This window comes from Cajanus cajan, chromosome 8 (assembly GCF_000230855.2).
Source record: "Cajanus cajan strain Asha chromosome 8, NIPB_CcT2T_4, whole genome shotgun sequence".
Taxonomy (NCBI): Eukaryota; Viridiplantae; Streptophyta; class Magnoliopsida; order Fabales; family Fabaceae; genus Cajanus; species Cajanus cajan.
Window position 1 is genome coordinate 17,584,469 of NC_138524.1, and position 22,105 is coordinate 17,606,573.

Genomic DNA, 22,105 nt, shown 5'->3' on the forward strand with positions numbered 1-22,105 from the left:
ATTTTCCTCATTTGTCCTCATGAAACTTCAATGTTCCCTTTCTCCTCACCTAATTCATAAATGTTCTGATTCTTCTCATCAATTTTATTTTCATCGATTTAGGGTTCTTTCCTCCTTGTGTAATGTTCTGATTCTTCTCATCAATTTTATTTTCACTGATTTAGGATTTTTTTCCTCCTTGCGTGTGTACATGTTGCACCTGTGAACCAGAAATTTTATTGGGCATTTATTTTGTACTTCAATGCTAACCAACAACCTCTCCAAGTTGTAACTTTTATTTAAGTTGCATTTTGATGGATTGTGCGTTCATGCTCTATGAATCTGTTGGTGTGGCTGGTATAAAATCTGTTGGTTTGAAAAACTATGAAACTTACGGGATTCCAATTTCAGACTTGCGGAAAGATAGGAAAGCCGTTGTAGCATTTGCACGTCACTTTGGGTGATTGCGATTTTATCATATTTACTGCACAAATTAACTTACTAGTTATTGTTTGAGTTTGTTTAACAATCACTTGTGCTCCTTTTTTTTTTCTCTGTACATTTACAGGTGCGTGTTGTGCCGTAAAAGGGCAGATTATCTTGCATCCAAGAAGGTAAAGTTTTCTGCCGTTGTCATTTTTCTTCTCTCCTGTTCTCAAAAATACTTATAAACTTGTATTCAAACAGACTTTAAATTACTATGTTCTTACAAGCTTTCAGCTTGAAGTTTTCGCAAGAGGAATCCTATATCATCTTTCTTATTTCATGGTAAATGTTTCTATTTCACTAAAAGTCTATTTCCTCCTAACATGGATGTGTTCTATCGACAGGATATACTGGATGCATCTGGTGTAGCACTTGTATTGATTGGACCTGGGAGCATTGATCAGGTATATCAGACTTGTATTGATGTGTTCTATCGGGTTTACTGCAAATGCTACTATGAATCTGTTGGTGTGGCTAGTATAAATTTTAAGTTGCATTTAAGTATTAATTTTAGCTACTATTTGCTAAGTTATATTTTGTTAAACCTTTTAATGTAGAAGTATGGGTTCTGAGAAAGAAAAAGTTTGCTGGGATCTTAAAGCAACTGAATGTTTTATCATAGATTTAGGTTTAGGGAGTTGTTCTTATAGATTTAGGTGTGTCTATTAAGTTAACAATTAACTAAGGTCTATTTTAGTAATTATACACTTAAAATCAATTTTGATAACTATTTTCCAAACATCATTTAATATGAAAATCAATTTTCTAATAAATGTATTCAAACAAAAATCACGTTAATTTAAAATCACGTTTACTTAAAATCAATTATACAAAATCACGTTAATCTCAAATCAATTTTACAAACGCAAATCCAAACACGCACTCAGAGGTTGTAGGTAAAGTTATATCAAAGCAAAGTGACCCTATTTAAAGGAATAATATACCCAAAGAAATAAAGTGTTGTATCTTCTAACCATTAGATAGTTTCAAGATCAACGGTTCAAAGGGGCGTGACCTTTCGTGTTTCGACAGATGTTTCACGCTTACCTAGAGTTTCTAAAACTTTCGTAGGATTCTTGACATACCATCATTGCATGATGTCTTTTCCAAAAGCACGAGAATATTTGAAAGGCAACAATTTTTGAATTGTTACTAAGTTGTTAAATGCTTTGAAGTTAATTAAATTCTTCACCCATTCGTCGAAGAGTTGGGGACTTGTGTATTGGAGAGATCTCGAGGTCGATAGCATGTCGATTCCAAGCACAAATCAAAAGAAAATACTACATGTATCCAACATCTGACATTATGACCCATCTGAGAAACCAGGTATAACTCGACCTTGATGAAGGCACCATAAAGTAATGCTCGACTATTATGAAATAATAAAAACTCTTAAATATACTTAATGAGCAAAGCATCACGTTAACTTTTCTTTATAAAATATATCTGTATCAGACCTTTATGAGGCATAAAAAAATACATAATTTATTATATAATTCTAAATACTCGCTAACTTTGGCATTGGAGTCTTTTGCAGGTACAACCCACCTAATCTTCAAAGGTCGAGGATCAAGAAGTTCAGGACCAATAAGCCGAGAACCATGGATAACCAGTTGAAGATTTCTTGCATCCATTTTTCAGCAAGAACACATGTATTGCTACATGTCATATGGAGATTCAGTAGGACGATATGTGGAGGCCCAAGCCCAACCATGCAATAATTTCTCCAGAGAAGGTTAGGAAATTAAACTAGAGCAAGAGAAATCGATCACGTGCTGGGCGAAAAAAGTCGTCATATTTGACTAAGTAGTAACCGGCCACGAGGAACCAACCTGTCATGGATTATGATAAGATCATAAGATTAAGATTAGCTGAATATCCATATGATCTGTGTTTGACCAAGTAACCTTCCATTCAATGGGAGCTTTTTCTTTCAAGATTATTGTTCTCGTTGCTTACATGCTTGTTCCTTCTCTCAAAATATCCGCAGCTACACTCAACGTGTCACAGTCTATCAGTGATGGCGAGAATATAGTGTCGAACAATAGAGTGTTTGAGCTTGGTTTCTTCAGCCCGGGTAATTCCACAAATCGTTACCTCGGAATTTGGTATAAAGTTATACCTATTCAACGATTTGTTTGGGTGGCAAACCGGGGTAACCCGATCAATGATACCTCAGGCATGTTAACATTCACTACCACGGGCAATCTTGAGCTAAGACAAAATGATTCTGTTGTTTGGGTTACAACCTATCAAAAACAATCACAGCATCCAGTGGTGGAGCTCTTGGACAGTGGCAATCTTGTGATAAGAAATGAAGGAGACACGGACACCGAAGGTTACTTGTGGCAAAGCTTTGACTATCCTTCTGATACACTCTTGCCGGAGATGAAGTTGGGTTGGGACCTCAGAACCGGTTTGGAACGGATAATAACCTCTTGGAAGAGTCCATATGATCCTTCTCCAGGGAATTTTTCATGGCGTCTGATGCTGTATAACTACCCAGAGTTTTATCTGATGAAAGAGACACAAAAGTTTCACCGCATCGGGCCATGGAACGTGTTGGGTATCAGAAAGAATGAGCGGAATGCGGAAGCACCGGATCAAGTTAATTAGAGATAGAGAGAAGTAAGTAGAGAGACAAGAAAAATAAATACACACCAAGTTTACGTGGAAACTCCAAAGACGGAGAAAAAACCACGGGCGATCAAGAGCAAGATAATTCCACTATGTAGAAATAGGAGAGTACAAGAAGTTCTCTAATATCATGAGAACAAAGATAATCTCTCAAATATAGACTAAAAATACTCTCTTGAATCTTTCCTCTCTATGTATGATTTTTCTCAAGTGTGTAGATTGCTGAATCAATTGCAATTTGCTCCAAATGCTTGATGCCTTATATAGGCATTGAGAAGAAGCGTATGCACCCAGAATAAGGAAACCTGGAACAAAACAAGGAGCAAAAAAGAGGAAACCATGCATAGAATCATGGCCTAAAATCAAGGAAACGTGTTTTCCTTAAAACAGGAAATATGGAAGAAATTTGTGCCATAACTTTACAATCTCCACCTTGGCTCAAATTTAATAAGTTGCTCATCGCCAGATAAAGCCCCAGAGGGGCAATCATTTGTTGTAGAGACCAACCAAGCCCAAACAATGCTGAAACTTGGCATTCGGAAGTGGCTTAGTAAGCATATCTGCTGGATTCTCAGATGTATGTACCTTTTGTAGTAGAACTTCACCAATAGTAACAATATCTCGGATAAAGTGATGTTTAACATCTATGTGTTTGGTCTTGTCGTGGTAACGACTATTCTTAGTCAAATGAATGGCACTCTGACTATCACAAAATACAGTAAGAACATCTTGTGTGAGACCAAGTTCTTTGACCAAACCTCGGATCCAGAGAGCCTCTTTCACACCCTCTGTTGCTGAAACATATTCTGCTTCTGTTGTAGATAATGCTGCAATAGATTGAAGTGAAGCTTTCCAACTGATAGCAGAATTACAGAGAGTAAAAATGTAGCCAGAAAGAGATCTTCTTCTATCAAGATCACCACCATAATCCGAATCAACAAAACCTGCAACATTATTAGTTGTAGCTTTGTTTCTGTCAAACACCAAGCCAATATTACTAGTACCTTTAAGATACCGAAAAATCCATTTTACAGCACTCCAGTGATCCTTTCCAGGATTATGCATGTATCGGCTCACCATGCTAACAGCATATGCTAAATCAGGTCTAGTGCACACCATAGCATACATTAAACTGCCAACTGCACTAGCATATGGAACGTGTGACATACGCTCCATCTCTTCTTTTGTTTGTGGGCAAAGGTCTGAAGATAACTTGAAATGTGCAGCAAGTGGAGTAGAAACAGGTTTACAATTATTCATATTAAATCTGTCAAGTAATCTCTCAATATATTTTTGTTGAGATAAGAATAATTTACCAACTTGTCGATCTCTATGAATCTCCATGCCAAGAATTTTCTTAGCTGCACCTAATTCCTTCATCTCAAACTCATTATTGAGTTGAGCTTTCAATTTGCTGATCAAAGACTTGTCACGTGATGCAATCAACATATCATCAACATAAAGTAACAAGTATATGAAAGTTCCATCAGGAAATTGTTGAAAATAAATACAATCATCATATTTACTCCTGGAATAACCTTGCCCAATCATAAAGGAATCAAATTTTTTATACCATTGTCTGGGTGCTTGCTTGAGGCCATATAAAGATTTCTTTAATTGACAAACAAGATGCTCCTTACTAGGAACAACAAATCCCTCAGGCTGATCCATATAAATTTCTTCTTCCAGCTCTCCATGTAGAAAAGCTGTCTTTACATCAAGTTGCTCTAATTCTAAATCAAACAGAGCAACAAAAGCAAGCAAAATACGAATGGAAGTATGACGAACAACAGGTGAGAAAATCTCATTAAAGTCAATACCTTCCTTTTGATAAAAGCCTTTAACGACTAATCGCGCCTTGCATCTAGGATCTTCAACCCCTGGAATGCCATCTTTCTTCTTATAGATCCATTTACACCTTAGAGGTCGTTTGCCTTTGGGGAGCTTTGTCAAATTCCAAGTGTTGTTCTTGTGAAGACTTTCAATTTCTTCATTCATAGCCACTAGCCACTTAGCAGAATCAACACAAGAAACAGCTTCACTATAGCTGGCAGGTTCAACATCATCATTTACCTCTTGTGCAATTGACAATGCATAAGCAGTCAAATTGTCATCAGTGTATCTAGCTGGCAATTTTATCTGTCTTCTTGTCCTATCTCGTGCAATATTATATTCTTCCTGTTGCTGAATAGGATGATCATCACCATGATCATCAATGCTAGACTCAGTGGTAGAGGAAGATGGAACATCAACATTAGGAGCTACAGATTTTAACTCTAACTCCACCTTCTCGCTAGTACCTTGCAGATTATTAGTACTGGAAGAAGACACAGATGATTGTTTTCCAGAAGATAATAGTGCATCCTCATTAAAAGTCACATCTCTACTAAGAATTAATTTTCGTGACTTAAACTCAGAACACCATAAACGATAACCTTTAGATTCAGATGCATAACCAAGAAATATGCACTTAATAGCTCTAGGAGCTAATTTTCCATCATTAACATGTGCATATGCAGGACATCCAAAAATTCTTAAATTAGAATAATCAATAGGATTACCTGACCAAATTTCTTCTGGAATCTTAAAATTAAGTGAAGAGTGTGGAGATCGGTTGATCAAGTAGCAAGCTGTAGATGCTGCCTCGACCCACAACTCACGTTGATGCCATAACCCAGCATTTGAGAGCATACAACGAGCTCTCTCAAGGATAGTTCTGTTTAAACGTTCTGCAACACCATTCTGCTGGGGTTTACCTGGAATGGTTTTGTGTCTAGCAATACCATGATTTGCGCAGAACTCATTAAAGTCACCTTCACAGAACTCCAATCCATTATCCGTTCTGAGCTTCTTGACTTTCTTTCCTGTCTGAGTTTCAACAAGAATTTTCCACTTCTTAAAAGTGGGGAATGTTTCATTTTTGTGCCTTAGAAAATAGACCCAGACTTTACGAGAAAAATCATCAATAATAGTCATCATATAACGGCATCCTCCATAAGATGGAACTTTAGAAGGACCCCAAAGATCAGAATGAATGTAATCAAGGGTACCTTTTGTGCGGTGAGTTGCAGTGGAGAAGCTAACTCTTTTCTGCTTCCCAAAGACACAATGTTCACAAAACTCCAACTTACCGATGCCTTGATTACCAAGGAGACCTTGCTTGCTCAGAAGGTGCATGCCTTTTTCACTCATATGGCCCAGGCGCATGTGCCATAATTTGGTGGCATCTTTATCAGACATAGAAGATGAGACAGCTGCTGATCCTGTCACTATAGATCCTTGCAAGATATACAAACTACCAATACGGTTAGCTTTTAATAAAACAATAGCACCTTTTGATACCTTTAGAACTCCACCTTCAGCTGAATACTTGCACCCAAGAGACTCTAGGGTGCCAAGAGAAATTAGATTTCGCTTCAAGTCAGGAATAAAGCGAACATTGGAAAGAGTCTTGATAGTGCCATCATGAGTCTTGATCTGAATAGTACCTATTCCTGCAATCTTGCATTGGGTGTCATTACCCATCAAGACAACACCACTATCAACAGGTTCAAGAGTGGTGAATAAGTCCTTATAAGGACACATATGAAATGTACATCCAGAATCAAGAATCCATTCAGTTTTGCTCCTCTTATCAGAAGAGACAGATATCATAACATCACCATCAGAATCAGTTTCAACATTAGCAGCTTCAGCAGGATTTTTACCTTTTTCTTGCCTTTCTTGTTTCTTTTTCAAGATAAAGCAGTCGGAGATATCATGCCCAAATTTCTTGCAATAACGACAGGTTTTGTTGGATTTACGCCCTCTGGATTTGGATATACTTTTCTTGTTACTAGTACTCCCTTTTTCTTGAGTTCTACCCCTGACACTTAAACCCTCACCCTTGTCCTCAGAGTGGATATCAAGATCAAACTTTTCTTTGGACAACAAATTAGATTTAACATCTTCAAAGGATAAGGTATCATTGTTGCTATATAACATAATTTCTTTAAAGTGTTTATAGGTAGAAGGTAATGAGACAATCAACAAAACAGCTTTATCTTCATCATCAATTTTAATTTCAATATTTTCCAAATCCATGATAATAGAATTAAACTCATTAAGATGAGATTGAATAGGAGTACCTTCGACCATACGAATCGTATATAGTCTTTCTTTGAGACGAAGCTTGTTTGCGAGACTTTTGGTCATATAAAGAGATTCCAATTTCAGCCACAAAGCAGCAGCGGTTGTTTCATTTGCTACTTCACGAAGAACCTCCTTGGACAAGCATAGTTGGATTGCTGAAAGCGCCTTTTCATCCAACTCGTCCCATTGCTCATCAGTCATGTTGACCGGCTTTTTGGCTTTTCCATCTAAAGCTTTCTTCAATTCATTCTGTGTAAGAACGGCTTTCATTTGGACTTTCCAAATAGAAAAACAAATCTTGCCATCAAACTTCTCAATGTCAAATTTAGTGACGGTAGACATATTGAATCTCTAATTAAACAAGTAGCTCTGATACCACTTGTTGGGTATCAGAAAGAATGAGCGGAATGCGGAAGCACCGGATCAAGTTAATTAGAGATAGAGAGAAGTAAGTAGAGAGACAAGAAAAATAAATACACACCAAGTTTACGTGGAAACTCCAAAGACGGAGAAAAAACCACGGGCGATCAAGAGCAAGATAATTCCACTATGTAGAAATAGGAGAGTACAAGAAGTTCTCTAATATCATGAGAACAAAGATAATCTCTCAAATATAGACTAAAAATACTCTCTTGAATCTTTCCTCTCTATGTATGATTTTTCTCAAGTGTGTAGATTGCTGAATCAATTGCAATTTGCTCCAAATGCTTGATGCCTTATATAGGCATTGAGAAGAAGCGTATGCACCCAGAATAAGGAAACCTGGAACAAAACAAGGAGCAAAAAAGAGGAAACCATGCATAGAATCATGGCCTAAAATCAAGGAAACGTGTTTTCCTTAAAACAGGAAATATGGAAGAAATTTGTGCCATAACTTTACAGAACGGACTTCACTTCAGCGGCGTGGCGAACCAAACATCAAATCAGTTTTACGAGTTCAAGTACACCGCTCAGAACGACGCCGTGTACGCCTCCAACAAGGCCGAGATGTTCTACTCGTTTACTCTCAAGAACAGTTCGGTCTTCGTGAGAGTCACTGTGGTCGAGGGCAGTTTCCAGACCTATGTTTGGGACGAAGACAAGACGCAATGGGAGCTTTATGAGTCCACCCCGCGTGACCAGTGTGATTTGTATGGGCTCTGTGGAGCCAACGGGAATTGCAAGATTACTACCTCACCGTTATGCCAATGTTTGGAAGGGTTCATTCCAAAGTCTCCACGGGAATGGAACGCGGGGAATTGGAGTCAAGGATGCATCCGTGTTGAACCGTTACGGTGCCAAGATAGTAGTAACATGGATGGGTTTGTCAAACATGTTGGCCTCAAAGTGCCGGATACTACAAATACTTGGGTGGATGAGAATCTTGATTTAGATGAATGCAGAAACAAATGCTTGAATAATTGCTCTTGCATGGCGTATACTAATTCATACATAGGAGGTGGAGGTAGTGGTTGTGTCGTTTGGTTTGGCGATTTAATTGACTTAAGACAGTTTGAAACTGGCGGAGGTCAAACTCTCTATATCCGGTTACCTTCTGCAACGTTAGGTAAAAGACTAATCTTTCTTCTTAACACTTCAATCATTCATTCTTGTTATTTTTGGGAAAGTGCAAGAATTATTGTCTGCTGCAAGCTTTTTTTTTTTTTCTATAGATATAATCCACGCAGTGCTCCAAAATTAAATACTAAAGACTAATCTACTTCTGCTGCAAGTTTGAAACTGATGATTATATTTCATGTTTTGTTTTTTTTGTATGATCAACGACAACCATGAAGAGCCTCTTTCCCAACATGGACACAACAAAAGGTTTAAGATAATAATTGGTGCCATAGTTGCTGCAGTCAGTGGGATGCTTTTGTTTTGCATTATTGTCATATACAGAGTTCGCAGGAACCAAGCCGGTAAATTATTTACCCATATTATTGTCTCTAAATCGTGGCACCCTTTTTCTATAAACATACATCTTTCTATTTATTTTATGTTTCCTTCACGAACTGAATGCTGCATATTTGTATAATTAAATCAGTTCTTGTCCATTCTCATGTTACATAATAGTGCTGAATGTTTTATTCCTTTCTTCTTTGGTCTAGAAAAGTCAAAGACAAAAGAGAACATAGAAAGACAGATGGCAGATCTAGATCTGCCATTGTTTGATCTGCTAACGATCATTACTGCCACTGGCAATTTCTCATTGAATAATAAGATTGGACAAGGTGGTTTTGGACCAGTATATAAGGTAATTCAATATTTGAGTATTTAAGAAAGTAAGAACAGCTAGAGATAAGAGATGAATTATTGTTATAAAAAGCATCTTCTCAAATGAATGCAATTATGCAGGGAAAATTAGCAGATGGATCAGAAATTGCTGTCAAGAGACTTTCAAGCAGCTCTGGACAAGGAATAACCGAGTTCATAACAGAAGTAAAACTGATTGCAAAACTTCAACACCGAAATCTTGTAAAGCTTCTTGGTTGTTGCATTCACGGAGAGGAGAAAATACTAACATATGAATACATGGTTAATGGAAGCCTAGACTCCTTCATTTTTGGTATGCAATATGAAGAATACATAAATTAGATGCACTAGTGTTGTCTTACTTTAGACATGTAGCGGCTTATTAATCTTCAATATCTAACAGATCAAATGAAAGGTAAACTTTTGGATTGGCCCCGACGGTTTCAAATAATATTTGGAGTTGCTAGAGGACTTTTGTATCTTCATCAAGATTCCCGATTAAGGATTATTCACAGAGATCTCAAAGCAAGTAACGTTTTGCTTGATGAAAAGTTAAATCCAAAAATATCAGATTTTGGAATGGCAAGAGCTTTCGGAGGAGACCAAATAGAAGGAAACACAAATAGAGTTGTTGGGACTTAGTGAGTATATGCCTAACTATATCTTACCATATTTATTAGTTTATACTTTATTTATTTATTTTTCTGTAATGTAAATTTCTGCTCTAATTACTTCTTGTAGTGGATACATGGCTCCAGAGTATGCTGTTGATGGGCTATTTTCAATCAAGTCAGATGTTTTCAGCTTTGGTATTTTGTTGTTGGAGATTGTATGTGGGAATAAAAATAGAGCTCTCTGTCATGGAAACCAGACTCTTAACCTTGTTGGTTATGTAAGCACTCAAATAATTTAATGTTTTTCTATGCCAAAGTTTAAACATAATAAACCCATTCTTACTTCTTTTATGTTTTAGGCATGGAAACTTTGGAAAGAGCAAAATGCTTCACAATTAATAGACTCAAACATAAAGGACTCATGTGTTATCCCAGAAGTTCTGCGATGCATCCATATTAGTCTCTTGTGCGTGCAACAATACCCAGAGGATAGGCCAACCATGACCTCGGTAATTCAAATGCTAGGGAGTGAGATGGAACTAGTTGAGCCAAAAGAGCCAGGTTTCTTTCCAAGGAGGATTTCGGATGAAGGAAATTTAAATTCAAATAAAGGAAATTTAGATTCAAATCTAAATGAAAGTACTTCAAATGATGAATTAACCATTACCTCGTTAAATGGCCGGTGAAAATCATGAAGTCAGCTATATATGGCTCTGATGTACATTTTGCCTTGCAAGTACACTCACTACCAAAGCAATGTTGTTTCAAAACCTGTTCTTTTTTTTTTTTTTTTTTCCTGATGTATTTAGTGTATTTGCATGATTACTACTAAAATTTAATCACAAAGATTTTAAAAGTGATATTATATTTTTCCTATTTAACGACATCCTGTTCTACAATAAGAAGTTCGTAAAAGATTCATGTAGTACTAAAGGATTCACTCTGTCCATGTGGACTTCATCACTACGTTGGAGGACCTTTGCCTCAAACTCCATTGTTATAATTTTAGGTGACTAAGGTAGAATTGGTTAAGCACAGAAAACTTTGTTCTGTTTTCTAATAGGACTTGATGAAGGGAATTCAAAATCAAAGGAAAAGGAAATACTTTAATTGATGAATTAACCACCACCTCATTAAATGGCCAGTGATATCTTATGCTTGATTTAACAAACCTCTTAAGCAACTCCGTGTTTGATCTTATTTGCAACTTGATATTGAATGTTGCACTTTCATTCTTGTCCTAAGTTTTCATGTTGAATTTCAAGCTTACTTCCTTGTTCGTGGCAAGAACAATACCGTACATCAATATACCCCTTCAGAAATCAATTTATTTTAGCAAATCTGAAATTTAGATATAAAAAATCAAGTCATCAAGTGACAGAATTGAAAACAATATGTGGATATAGCCTGACATGATATGAATGTAGATAAATTGGTTATATAACCACATCATAGAAGATTAATGTTGAGATACATTATAACCTCATCTACCAATATCAGTATGTCTCTTTGACCATTGGTTTCCAGTAGCAAGTTCAGAAGAATCATAGAAAAAACAGTTGAAATGAGAACTAGAGGCTCCTATAGACTATCCATATCCACCAGTAAATTCATCTTATTCATTCATTACCAAAAAGTTGGATTCAATCCATGCATCCATTTAATTTTGTAGATGATTAGTGACAAATCTACTATTTTTTCAAAATTTATTGGATTACTTTAAGGGAACTGTATTAACTTCATTTTGTTTTTCATGATTAAAGAACGTCCTGGGGAAATAACTCTATGCAATCATCCTATGGCTCTCAAAGATGTAGGAAGTTTTGCTTGAGACTGGAACCACAGAAGAGCAGGGTTACCAAATTTTTGACCATGGTTGATAAGAGTCGTTTATCATTCTACTCATGCTTAGGTGCTTTAGCAATGAACCCAGGAATTTTGACAAGTCCACATCCATTGATAAAATGCCATCAGTAGGTCTAACTTTTAAAAAATAATTAAAAGTTTGAATTTTCAAGTATGACGATGGAGTAAAGACTTCGATTTTCAAAGTCAAACTAGAGAAAAATTTAGATTATACTGTAGGACCTACTAATATATGCTTTGACCAATCTCACGAGACATTAAAAAATAGCCAATTCAGTAAAGAAAAAAGAGTAAAAATGTTGTCAGCTGTCATGTAGTGATTGAGTTGAAACATTGTTAACTAGCAAAGACATTGGAAGTTATAGCAAAGAAGTCACTTATGGTTGGTTCTAAATTAACGCGTAGGTAGGTTTGAATAAGTAGGAAAGAGGAACCATTCTGTATTGTGCGCTTATGAATTATGATATGCTTGCTGAATATGAATCCATATCAGCAGTGTCCAAATAACCTTCTATTCAATGGATTTTTTTTCTTTCATGATTATTGTTACTTATATGGTTCTTCCCTCTCTCAAATTTTCCTCAGCTATAGACAGTGTGTCACAGACACAGTCTATAAGTGACGGCAAGACCTTAGTGTCCAAAGGTGGAGTGTTTGAGCTTGGTTTCTTCAGTCCAGGTAGCACCACAAAACGTTACCTAGGAATTTGGTATAAAAATATTCATACTGACAGAGTTGTCTGGGTGGCAAACCCGGCAAACCCGATCAACGATTCCTCGGGAATCTTGACATTACCAGCACAGGTAGTCTTGAACTCAGACAAAATGATTCTGTTGTTTGGTCAACAACGTATCAAAAACAAGCACAGAATCCAGTGGCACAGATTTTGGACAGTGGAAATCTTGTGATAAGAAACGAGGGAGACACAAAGCCAGACACGTACCTGTGGCAAAGCTTTGACTATCCTTCTGATACACTTTTGCCTGGGATGAAGTTGGGATGGAACCTCCAAACTGGTCACGAAATGAAAATAACGTCTTGGAAGAGTCCAAATGACCCATCTCCGGGAGATTTTTCTTGGGGTCTAAAGCTCTATACTTATCCTGACTTTTATCTCATGAACCGAAACCAAAAGTACTATCGCACCGGACCATGGAATGGAGTTAAATTTAGCGGCGTATCAAATCAAAACGCAAATATGTTGTACGAATTCAACTACGTCTCTACAAATGATCCCATGTACAACTCCAATAAGGTTGAGATGTTCTACTCGTATACCGTGAAGAATAGTTCTGTCAACATGAGAGTCAAAATAAACGAAAGCAGATTCGAAACATTGGTTTGGATTGAGCAGGAGCAAATATGGGCAGTGTTTACAAGTACTCCTGTTGACATTTGTGATACGTTTGCACTCTGTGGAGCCTTCGGGTTTTGCAGGGTTACGGATTCACCACCATGCCATTGCTTAGAAGGATTCAGACCAAAGTCATCACAAGAATGGAGTGCAAATGATTGGAGCCAAGGATGTGTACGGCATAAATCATTAAACTGCAAAGACGATGTGTTTGTGAAATACTCAGGCCTCAAAGTACCAGAGACTTCACGTACTTGGATGGACGAGGATACCGATTTAGAGGGATGCAAATCCATATGTTTGAATAATTGCTCTTGCATGGCCTTTACTAATTCGGACATAAGAGGAGCAGGTAGTGGTTGTGTCATTTGGTTTGACGATTTAGTTGACATGAGACAGTTTGAAACTGGAGGGCAAGATCTATATATCCGGATGGCTGCTTCGGCGTTTGGTAAACACTGTTAATCTTTCTCCATCCATAATACTTTCATCATTCTTAATGTTTTGGAAAATTCAGTACCATTTGATAAATATAAGGATTTAATTTCATGTTCTTGTTTGTTTGTTTATTTGTTTGATCAATGTAGAGCAACATGGGCACAACAAAAGTGTGACGATAATAATTGCTACCACAATTGCAGCTGTTAGTGGCTTACTTTTATTTTGTGTTTTCGTCATATACAGAGTCCGAAGGAACATTGCTGGTAAAATTCGACCATATGTTATTATTTTGTCCTTAAAACATGGCAGATCTTTTCTAATTCTTTGTATACCTTTTTAAATCGATAATTGGAAGCACTTGTAGTGTAGTCATATATAGCTTAGGGAATTTGAAGCCAGGTCGCTTTTTAACATGGGCATGTCATGAGTTTAATGACCAGAGTCTCAAATTGCAACAGATTAATGGAATTGAGTTTACACCATATATTTTCTGTTTCCTTCTCTAATTGGATATTGCATATTTATGTATCTAAACCAGTTTCAATCCCTTCTTGTGTTTAATAATAATACTGAATGCTTTATTCCTTTCTTCCGTTGTCTAGATAAAGAGAACATCCAAAGACAGCTAGAAGATCTAGATCTGCCATTGTTTGATCTGCTAACAATCACTGCGGCCACTAACAATTTCTCGTCAATTCATAAAATTGGACAAGGAGGTTTTGGATCTGTGTACAAGGTATTTTAATATTTAAGCACCTAAGATAAAAACAAATAACTGGAGTCCAGAGATGAATTATTGTTATTACAAGAATCTACTCAAGTCAATGCAATTATGCAGGGACAATTAGGAAATGGGCAAGAAATTGCTGTAAAGAGACTTTCAAGCAGTTATGGACAAGGAATAACTGAGTTTATAACAGAAGTAAAACTGATTGCAAAACTTCAACACCGAAATCTTGTAAAGCTTCTTGGCTGTTGCATTAAAGGACAAGAGAAGTTGCTAGTATATGAATACATGGTTAATGGCAGTCTAGACTCTTCCATTTTTGGTATGTAATATGAAGAATGTTTAGATTAGGTGCACTTGCAGTTTTTCTTTAACCCTAATTACATTTATTGGCTTATTTAATCTTGAACATCTTATATTGAATAACATATTTTACTTGTATTAAAACAGATCAAATAAAAGGTAAATTTCTGGTTTGGCCTCGACGTTTCCAAATAATATTTGGAATAGCTAGGGGACTTTTGTATCTTCATCAAGATTCCCGACTAAGGATTATTCATAGAGATCTCAAAGCAAGTAATGTTTTACTCGACGAAAAATTAAATCAAAAAATATCAGATTTTGGGATGGCTAGAGCTTTTGGAGGTGACCAAACAGAAGGAAACACAAACAGAGTAGTTGGGACTTAGTGAGTGACTATCTAACTATATTGCAACACATTTATTAGTTTATTTATTTTATTTAATTATTTTTAAGTCATGCAAAATTTTGCTTAAATTATTTCTTGTAGTGGATATATGGCTCCAGAGTATGCTGTTGATGGGATATTTTCCATCAAATCTGATGTTTTTAGCTTTGGTATTTTATTATTGGAGATTATATGTGGGACCAAAAATAGAGCTCTTTGTCATGGAAACCAGACTCTTAACCTTGTCGGTTATGTAAACACTCATGTGATTTATTATCTATCTTTGCCCATGTTGAAACATGAATAATTAAATTTTTCTCTTTTTTTTCAGGCATGGACACTTTGGAAAGAGCAAAATGCTTTGCAGTTGATAGACTCAAGCATAAAGGACTCGTGTGTCATCCCAGAAGTACTGCGATGCATTCATATTAGTCTCTTGTGCGTGCAACAATACCCGGAGGATAGGCCAACAATGACCTCGGTAATTCAAATGTTGGGAAGTGAGATGGATTTGGTCGAGCCAAAAGAGCCTGGTTTCTTTCAAAGGAAAATTTCAGATGAGGGAAATTTAAGCACAAATTTAAACCAAATGAATTCAAATAATGAACTAAGCATTACCTCATTAAATGGCCGGTGAAAATTATTTGTTTCATCTGAATATATTTCACCGTCTCACAATTTGCATTGCAAGGACATTCACTGCCAAAGGATTTTTGTTTCAAAACCTGTTCAGTTGTTCTGATATGTATTTGCATAATTATGAATAAAATTTTAATCACAAAGGTATTAAAAGTGATACTATATTTTTTGTTTGGAAAAACGCACATACATGTGTTTTAGTAAAGGCTTTGCTCTCTCTATCTGCGAACTCCATCACTACGTGTGAAGACCTCAGCCAGAAATTCCATGTTAGTATCTTACTGGTGAACCAACATGACCTTAGTTGTTCTAAATTCTAATGTTAAGGAGTAAAATATAGTTGATTGATAATAAAGAGCTTAGTTTCTTTAATATATTGGATTTCAGATGAATGAAGGAAATTTAAGCTCAAACGCAAACAATATTCCTTTAATTGATGAATTAACCACAGCCCATGGCCAGGGAAAATTAATGAGTGGCCTACATATTATTCGAGTTTGACAATTAATGGATTTTATAACAAGCTTTATCAACTAGCTTTTCATTCTTGCTTTATTTTACTAAACCTTTTAAGGAACTCGGTTCTTAAATCTTCATCTTATTTACCCATTGATATTAAATGTAGAACTTTCATCCTTGTCCTAAGTTTTCATTTTTTTTTTGGCTTTCAAGTTTCTTACCGTGTTTATACTAACAAGAACAAGGCCTTTCATCCACATACACTTTCGGAAACTAATTTATTTTGACAAACCTTAAATTTAGATTTCAAAAGTAACAACTTAAAGTAACGAATTTGAGTACCAAAAATGAAAGTATGAAAAGTGAGATGAAGAAGAATCAACATTGTTTTTCTTATCTGAATTTTTAAGTACTCCGACGGAGGGATGATATCCTCATTACTCCAATATCTAATGTGGTAAGGGACACTTGCAAAGACATTCTGATATTCAAGTCAGAAGAGAATTTAGATTAAAAATTAAATTAAATTGAATGATAATACTTCCTATATAAGTGGTTTAAAGTGTTGCCTGATTTTAGGAGATAATTTTACATGGTATCTGTTGATATGCTCCTGTGATTGTGCGTGATATTTAACGAACTGTTGATGTTTTGTTCAATGTATGCAAGCAGATTTCTTGTGTGTAATTGTTAGGTCTACTCGAAAATTCTAAGAATCGAATAGGTGTTACTCGAGAGAATATTGCTGGGGACGTACAAGGAGCCTGTTTGAGTTGCTTCGAGCCAAGATCGAAAAGTTGAAGTCATACATAGGCCAACAATAACTAATTCGAATTCGAAGACAGTTATTGGTTGAGAAGTTAATATACACGAGGAGCGGTTGTGAGAAGTTACACTTTAGAAGCCATAATGAGCGTAGTGGGCAGCGGTTATCCCATAGTGATCTACGTGCAGAAGCATCCGAGCGAGTTAACCGCTATTAATTCACTCTATAAATTCCAGAAACCTACATTGTTACAGGGTCGGAAAAACTCATACTTGAATTAACTTTTGAAGCACTCTCTGCCTACACACACATATGACTTTCGTGCACAAGATCGTTTTTGGGTATGACTGACTCTCGGCCACTTTTCTTTTGCTTTTTAGGAGTAGAATTAGCATAGTTCTCTTAGTTATTTCTTTTAATCACGTAGTTATATTACTTTGATATTGTAACTCTGGAATATTATGCAAGTTGAACCATGATTTGTATTGCAAGTATCTTAATTATTCATTCTGTTCATCTTAGCATTTATATGTATGAAAATTATTGCTTGTTAATTATGGAAGAATCTTTAGAAACAAGTAATTACTAAAGTTGTTCACTCCTTTTCCTGTTCTTAAATCAAAAATCCTAAATTGAAACCATTTACGCGCTAGTTCGAGTAAAAAGAACCCTTAAACGTTTTTTCACCGTAAACAAATTGGCACGCCCGGTGGGACTCGTTTAACTCAGAACATAATTGGACTAGTTTTAGGTGTGTGAATTGCATGAGATTAAGGAGTGGACGAACTATGTCTACGTCTAATAATCAGAGAGACCCAAATGCAAATCATAATAATCATGTAGATATGGAACAAACCAACCCCGACCCTGATAGTGCAACCAATGTGACCAGGGGAGCAGCGTCTCCTCCTGTGTTACTCGAGAATAATGTTAGGCCAAACAATGTTACTCAGGAATTGGTAAATGTCACTAGGGAATATCCTTGGGGTATGCCACCTAATTGGCGAAGTACCCAACCTGTGCATGTCGAAATGCCAATACCGTTAATAGGACCCAACTCACAAATGCATGTATCCCCACAGGGATATAATCCTGGGCCGAATGGCATGGGTTTTGGTATGCAAGACCCATATCAGCATATAGGAACAAGTCAGGAGGGTTCTTTGATTCGACAAGGCAATTATGTACCTATGGGTATTAGTAATCAAGCCATGATGGCTCTTCGACAACAAATGGACCACAGTAACCATGACATGGTTAATTTGTTGTCAACTCAAATGCATAATATTATGACTCCTTTGTACGAGTTGATAAACAAAATAGGGGACAGATTAGGTAATGAACCTCCTTCGAGAGAAATGAGTGCAAACCTGAATGAAATGGAAAACCATGGGGGGCATGGAAATTTTCATCAGAACATAGTTCGACCTAATAGGAATCCCAATGATAACTTAGATCAGATGGTGGAAAGAATATTGAATAGGCATGGATTCGATGTAGGTCGAAATGAGCGTCCATATTTCGTGTCAGCCTTCCCTGATTATATAACACAGGTTGAACTACCCCGAGGATTAAAAGTACCAAAGTTCTCAAAATTTGCAGGAGAATTGACTGAGTCAACAGTCGAACACATAGCTAGGTCACTACTAGAAAAATTAATATTTGTGACGAATTTTGTGACGGAAAAAATAGCATCGCTAATAGTGACGCATTTTGTGAGGGAATTTTAAGTTTTGTGACGGACTAGAATTTATTGACTTTTGTGACGGATTTTGTGACGGAATATATTCCGTCTCTAAAAATCCGTCACAAATTTCGTCACTGAATCAAAAAAAAAAAATTTGTGACGGATTTTGTGACGGAAAAATTTTCGTCTCTAAAAATCCGTCACAAATTTCATCGCTAAATAAAAAAAAAATGTTTGTGACGGATTTTGTGACGGAATGAACATCGTCTCTAAAAAATCCGTCACAAATTTCGCCACTAAAATGAAAAAATTTAGTGACGGATTGATCCCTCTCAAAATTCCGTCACAAATAGGTTAAAATATTTTGTGAAAAATTTGTGACAAATTGTTCCCTCTCAAAATATTAAATTTTATTTATGAAACTTTTATATTTAAGAATTATGCATAATTAAAGAAAATATGTTAAATTTTTTTTAAAAAAATAATAAAATTAAAAATATTTTATTTCATTAAAGGACTGAAAAAATTATGAAATTCATTTAATTAAATAAAAAATTGTCAATTTTGAACATAAGAAACTAAGACATTCATTAAAAATATTTAAAAAAAACTTGTGAAATTAAAAAAAAAAAGAATATTAATTTAATTTTGGCTTAATTACATTTTTGATCCCTCAAGTATTGTAATTGTGCAATTTTGATCCCTAAGATTTTAATTGGATAATTTTAGTCCCTAAAGGATTGTAATTGTGCAATTTTAGTCGTTTAATTTTTAATTGAACAATTATAGTCCCTCAAAAATCATAATTGTGCAATTTGAATCTCTCCCATTAAAAATTTAATAATTTTAAAATTTTAATATATATATATATATATATATAATAATAATTTAAAATTATACAATTATTTGCTTATTTAAGTTAACATATACTATAATTTTTATTAATGTAACAAATGATATATATTTATTATTACTAAATAAATAAAATTTATATATTATTAATAATTTAATATTGCTAATAAATTAATATCAATAATATTTTTAGTATATTTATAGATAAATTGATAATTTGATAAATATAACTTAGTATATATTAATATACTTTTACAAAAATATAAATATAGTAGATAAGATATGTATATTTATATTTTTGTAAAAGTATATTAATATATAATAAGTTATATTTATCAAATTATTAGTTTATGTATAAATATACTAATAATATTATTGATATTAATTTATGAATAATATTATAAATTAAAGTAAAGAAATTAGAAGTGTCAATTTATTTTTCTAAGTTATTGATTTCTTATTTTTTAGTTTAGTTGTTTATTGAAAAATATCTTTCTAATTTCATAATTTTATAATTTTAAAGTGTAAATTTTTAGTTAAAAAATTAAAAGTTTCTTATTTTATGTTAATAAAATAATATCTTTTAATTTCTTTATTTTTATGTTTAAAAACAAACTTATAAATTAATATAATTTAGATTTAAAAGTGACAAGGATAATTTACAAGTTTTTAATTATTTTTTTAACTTTAATTGTTTCTAAATGAAGGAAAAGAAGTAAGAAAACAAGAAATCTTGAAACCCTTCATTGAGTCATATCTAACAAATTATGAGAAACAATCCCACACTCTAGTGAATCAATTTTTATCAATACCATAGTACTTGGCTCAACCATGGCTTTGACAGTAACACATGGTCGTTATGAATTCGATTAACAAGAACATGGAGAGGTTGGGAACCTTATATCGAAGATTTAATTCGAATGAAAATGGAAAGTACTACTACTGTGATGAATTGGAATGCATATTCAATAAACCCTAAACACTTTGATTTTGAAATGCAAGAATTGCTTTGCTCCATCCTCTTTCAACCGTCAATAATTTATCTATTTTAAATTATGTCTTATTTTTATTATAAAAACCAACAAAACTGTAAAATTGGATAACCAACAAAACTACTACATGAAGGTTATTTTTTAATAAAGTGGAGATCAAAACCTTTGTAAACATGAGTAAACATGATTTAGATTAAAAAAAAAGACTAAACATAATAATTTATTGTAGATTTTTTTTATAATTTTTTTTTGGAAAAAACTCAAATGAAATTGAATTTCCAAATAAAATATTAAAAATAACATAAATTTAGTTATTTAAATTTTTGTAATTAAAAAACCCATAAAAATTATATAAATTTCAAAATTCAAAATTAGGCTAATTTTAAAATTGAATTTATAATAAAATATGATTATATATTTTAATTTTTAAAAATGAATTTAGAAATTATTGAAATGACAATTTATATTTATGTTATTTTATATAAAAAAAATGAATTTGATAAATAGAAATATCTTAAGCGGGAAACTATCCCGCTGTTCAATTTTTCCCATTTTCATGAAAATTAAAATCCCATGAGGCAATGCGTTTCAAATTTCAATTCTTATCTATTAAAAAAAAAAAAAGAGGGGCAGTTTCTAGTATTCTTTTTTCGACCACGTTCTTACACGTAGGTTAGTACTGGTCACAGTTTCTCATAAGAGGAACTACAGCATCGAAATCAAAAACCCAAAACCCTAAAAAGCGAAAGAAACCCCCCAAAATATCTCTCGCTCTGAAACCACCATGGATTTGCAGCCGAACGAGTTCGATCGCCTCTTGTTCTTCGAGCACGCTCGTAAGACCGCCGAAGCCGATTACACCAAGAACCCTCTCGACGCCGACGTTCGTATAATTTCCCCCCATTTTTTTTTTAATTTTTTTTCCCAGATTCGTCGTTTCCTTCGAACTCCGAAATGTTTCTCTCGAAGGATCGGTTCATGATTGCTTATTTAGTTTTTCGTTGATATTAATGTTATTTTCGTTTTTGTTATTATTTATTTTTAATTTTCTTATGAAATGGCGGTTGCCTGTTGGTTATTGGATTGGGAAGTGGAATTTTTTTTTTAAAAATATTTTTTGGAAAAATTATTCCTTTTGTTTTCTAATCTCTGCAGAACTTAACAAGATGGGGAGGAGCTCTATTGGAGTTGTTTCAGTTTCAGAGTTTTCCCGAGTCGAAGAAAATGACCCAAGGTGATGCTAATTCTCTATGCCCTAGAAATTTTATTTTTGTTTTGGATATTTAAGGGCTAGCTTGTTACAGTTTTTTTTTTCTTTAAAGAAATCACTTAGAAGTCTTTCATGCGTTTAATTAAGCTTTTCAACTTATCAGAAGTTAGGAGAAATCTATAATTTGATTAAAATCAAAAGCTATTTTGATCAGTTTCTTATAAAACCAGCTTCTTCCTTCTTCCTTTTTTAAATAAAAGTGATTTTTATAATTGTAAACAAACATAATTCACTTTTTTTTTCCTTTCTAAATCTGTAAAAAAATAATCACTAGATTATCTT

General features: G+C 34.5%; 3 protein-coding genes and 1 pseudogene across 3 annotated transcripts; all 4 read left to right on the plus strand.

The window, feature by feature from the left end:
* Nucleotides 1-203: 203 nt before the first annotated feature.
* LOC109817888 (uncharacterized) lies at nt 204-1,037 on the plus strand. The gene is made up of 3 exons (XM_083062049.1): nt 204-439; nt 548-593; nt 810-1,037. Exons 1-3 carry the CDS (start codon nt 294-296, stop codon nt 1,020-1,022), a joined length of 405 nt encoding a protein of 134 aa, XP_082918175.1. The 5' UTR covers nt 204-293; the 3' UTR covers nt 1,023-1,037.
* An 827-nt stretch (nt 1,038-1,864) lies between these two features.
* Nucleotides 1,865-3,319, plus strand: LOC145950649 (S-locus-specific glycoprotein S13 pseudogene; annotated as a pseudogene).
* A 4,766-nt stretch (nt 3,320-8,085) lies between these two features.
* Nucleotides 8,086-10,877, plus strand: LOC109817885 (G-type lectin S-receptor-like serine/threonine-protein kinase At4g27290). Its single transcript, XM_020383235.3, has 7 exons — nt 8,086-8,779; nt 9,009-9,134; nt 9,324-9,469; nt 9,571-9,781; nt 9,872-10,109; nt 10,210-10,360; nt 10,442-10,877. Exons 1-7 carry the CDS (start codon nt 8,086-8,088, stop codon nt 10,766-10,768), a joined length of 1,893 nt encoding a protein of 630 aa, XP_020238824.2. The 3' UTR covers nt 10,769-10,877.
* A 676-nt stretch (nt 10,878-11,553) lies between these two features.
* LOC109817887 (G-type lectin S-receptor-like serine/threonine-protein kinase SD1-1) lies at nt 11,554-15,956 on the plus strand. The gene is made up of 7 exons (XM_083062046.1): nt 11,554-13,753; nt 13,890-14,006; nt 14,346-14,479; nt 14,582-14,792; nt 14,921-15,158; nt 15,261-15,402; nt 15,490-15,956. The coding sequence occupies exons 1-7, from the start codon at nt 12,937-12,939 to the stop codon at nt 15,793-15,795; spliced, it is 1,965 nt and encodes a 654-aa protein (XP_082918172.1). The 5' UTR covers nt 11,554-12,936; the 3' UTR covers nt 15,796-15,956.
* The last annotated feature ends 6,149 nt before the right edge of the window (nt 15,957-22,105 follow it).

Coding starts and splice junctions, on each gene's coding strand:
- LOC109817888 (XM_083062049.1), top strand. CDS start 294: ATGGATTGTGCGTTCATGCTCTATGAATCTGTTGGTGTGGCTGGTATA. Junction 440..547: donor GCATTTGCACGTCACTTTGG/GTGATTGCGATT, acceptor GTACATTTACAG/GTGCGTGTTGTGCCGTAAAA. Junction 594..809: donor ATTATCTTGCATCCAAGAAG/GTAAAGTTTTCT, acceptor TTCTATCGACAG/GATATACTGGATGCATCTGG.
- LOC109817885 (XM_020383235.3), top strand. CDS start 8,086: ATGGAAGAAATTTGTGCCATAACTTTACAGAACGGACTTCACTTCAGC. Junction 9,470..9,570: donor GTTTTGGACCAGTATATAAG/GTAATTCAATAT, acceptor GCAATTATGCAG/GGAAAATTAGCAGATGGATC. Junction 10,110..10,209: donor AATAGAGTTGTTGGGACTTA/GTGAGTATATGC, acceptor TACTTCTTGTAG/TGGATACATGGCTCCAGAGT.
- LOC109817887 (XM_083062046.1), top strand. CDS start 12,937: ATGAAGTTGGGATGGAACCTCCAAACTGGTCACGAAATGAAAATAACG. Junction 14,793..14,920: donor TCTAGACTCTTCCATTTTTG/GTATGTAATATG, acceptor GTATTAAAACAG/ATCAAATAAAAGGTAAATTT. Junction 15,403..15,489: donor GAAACCAGACTCTTAACCTT/GTCGGTTATGTA, acceptor CTTTTTTTTCAG/GCATGGACACTTTGGAAAGA.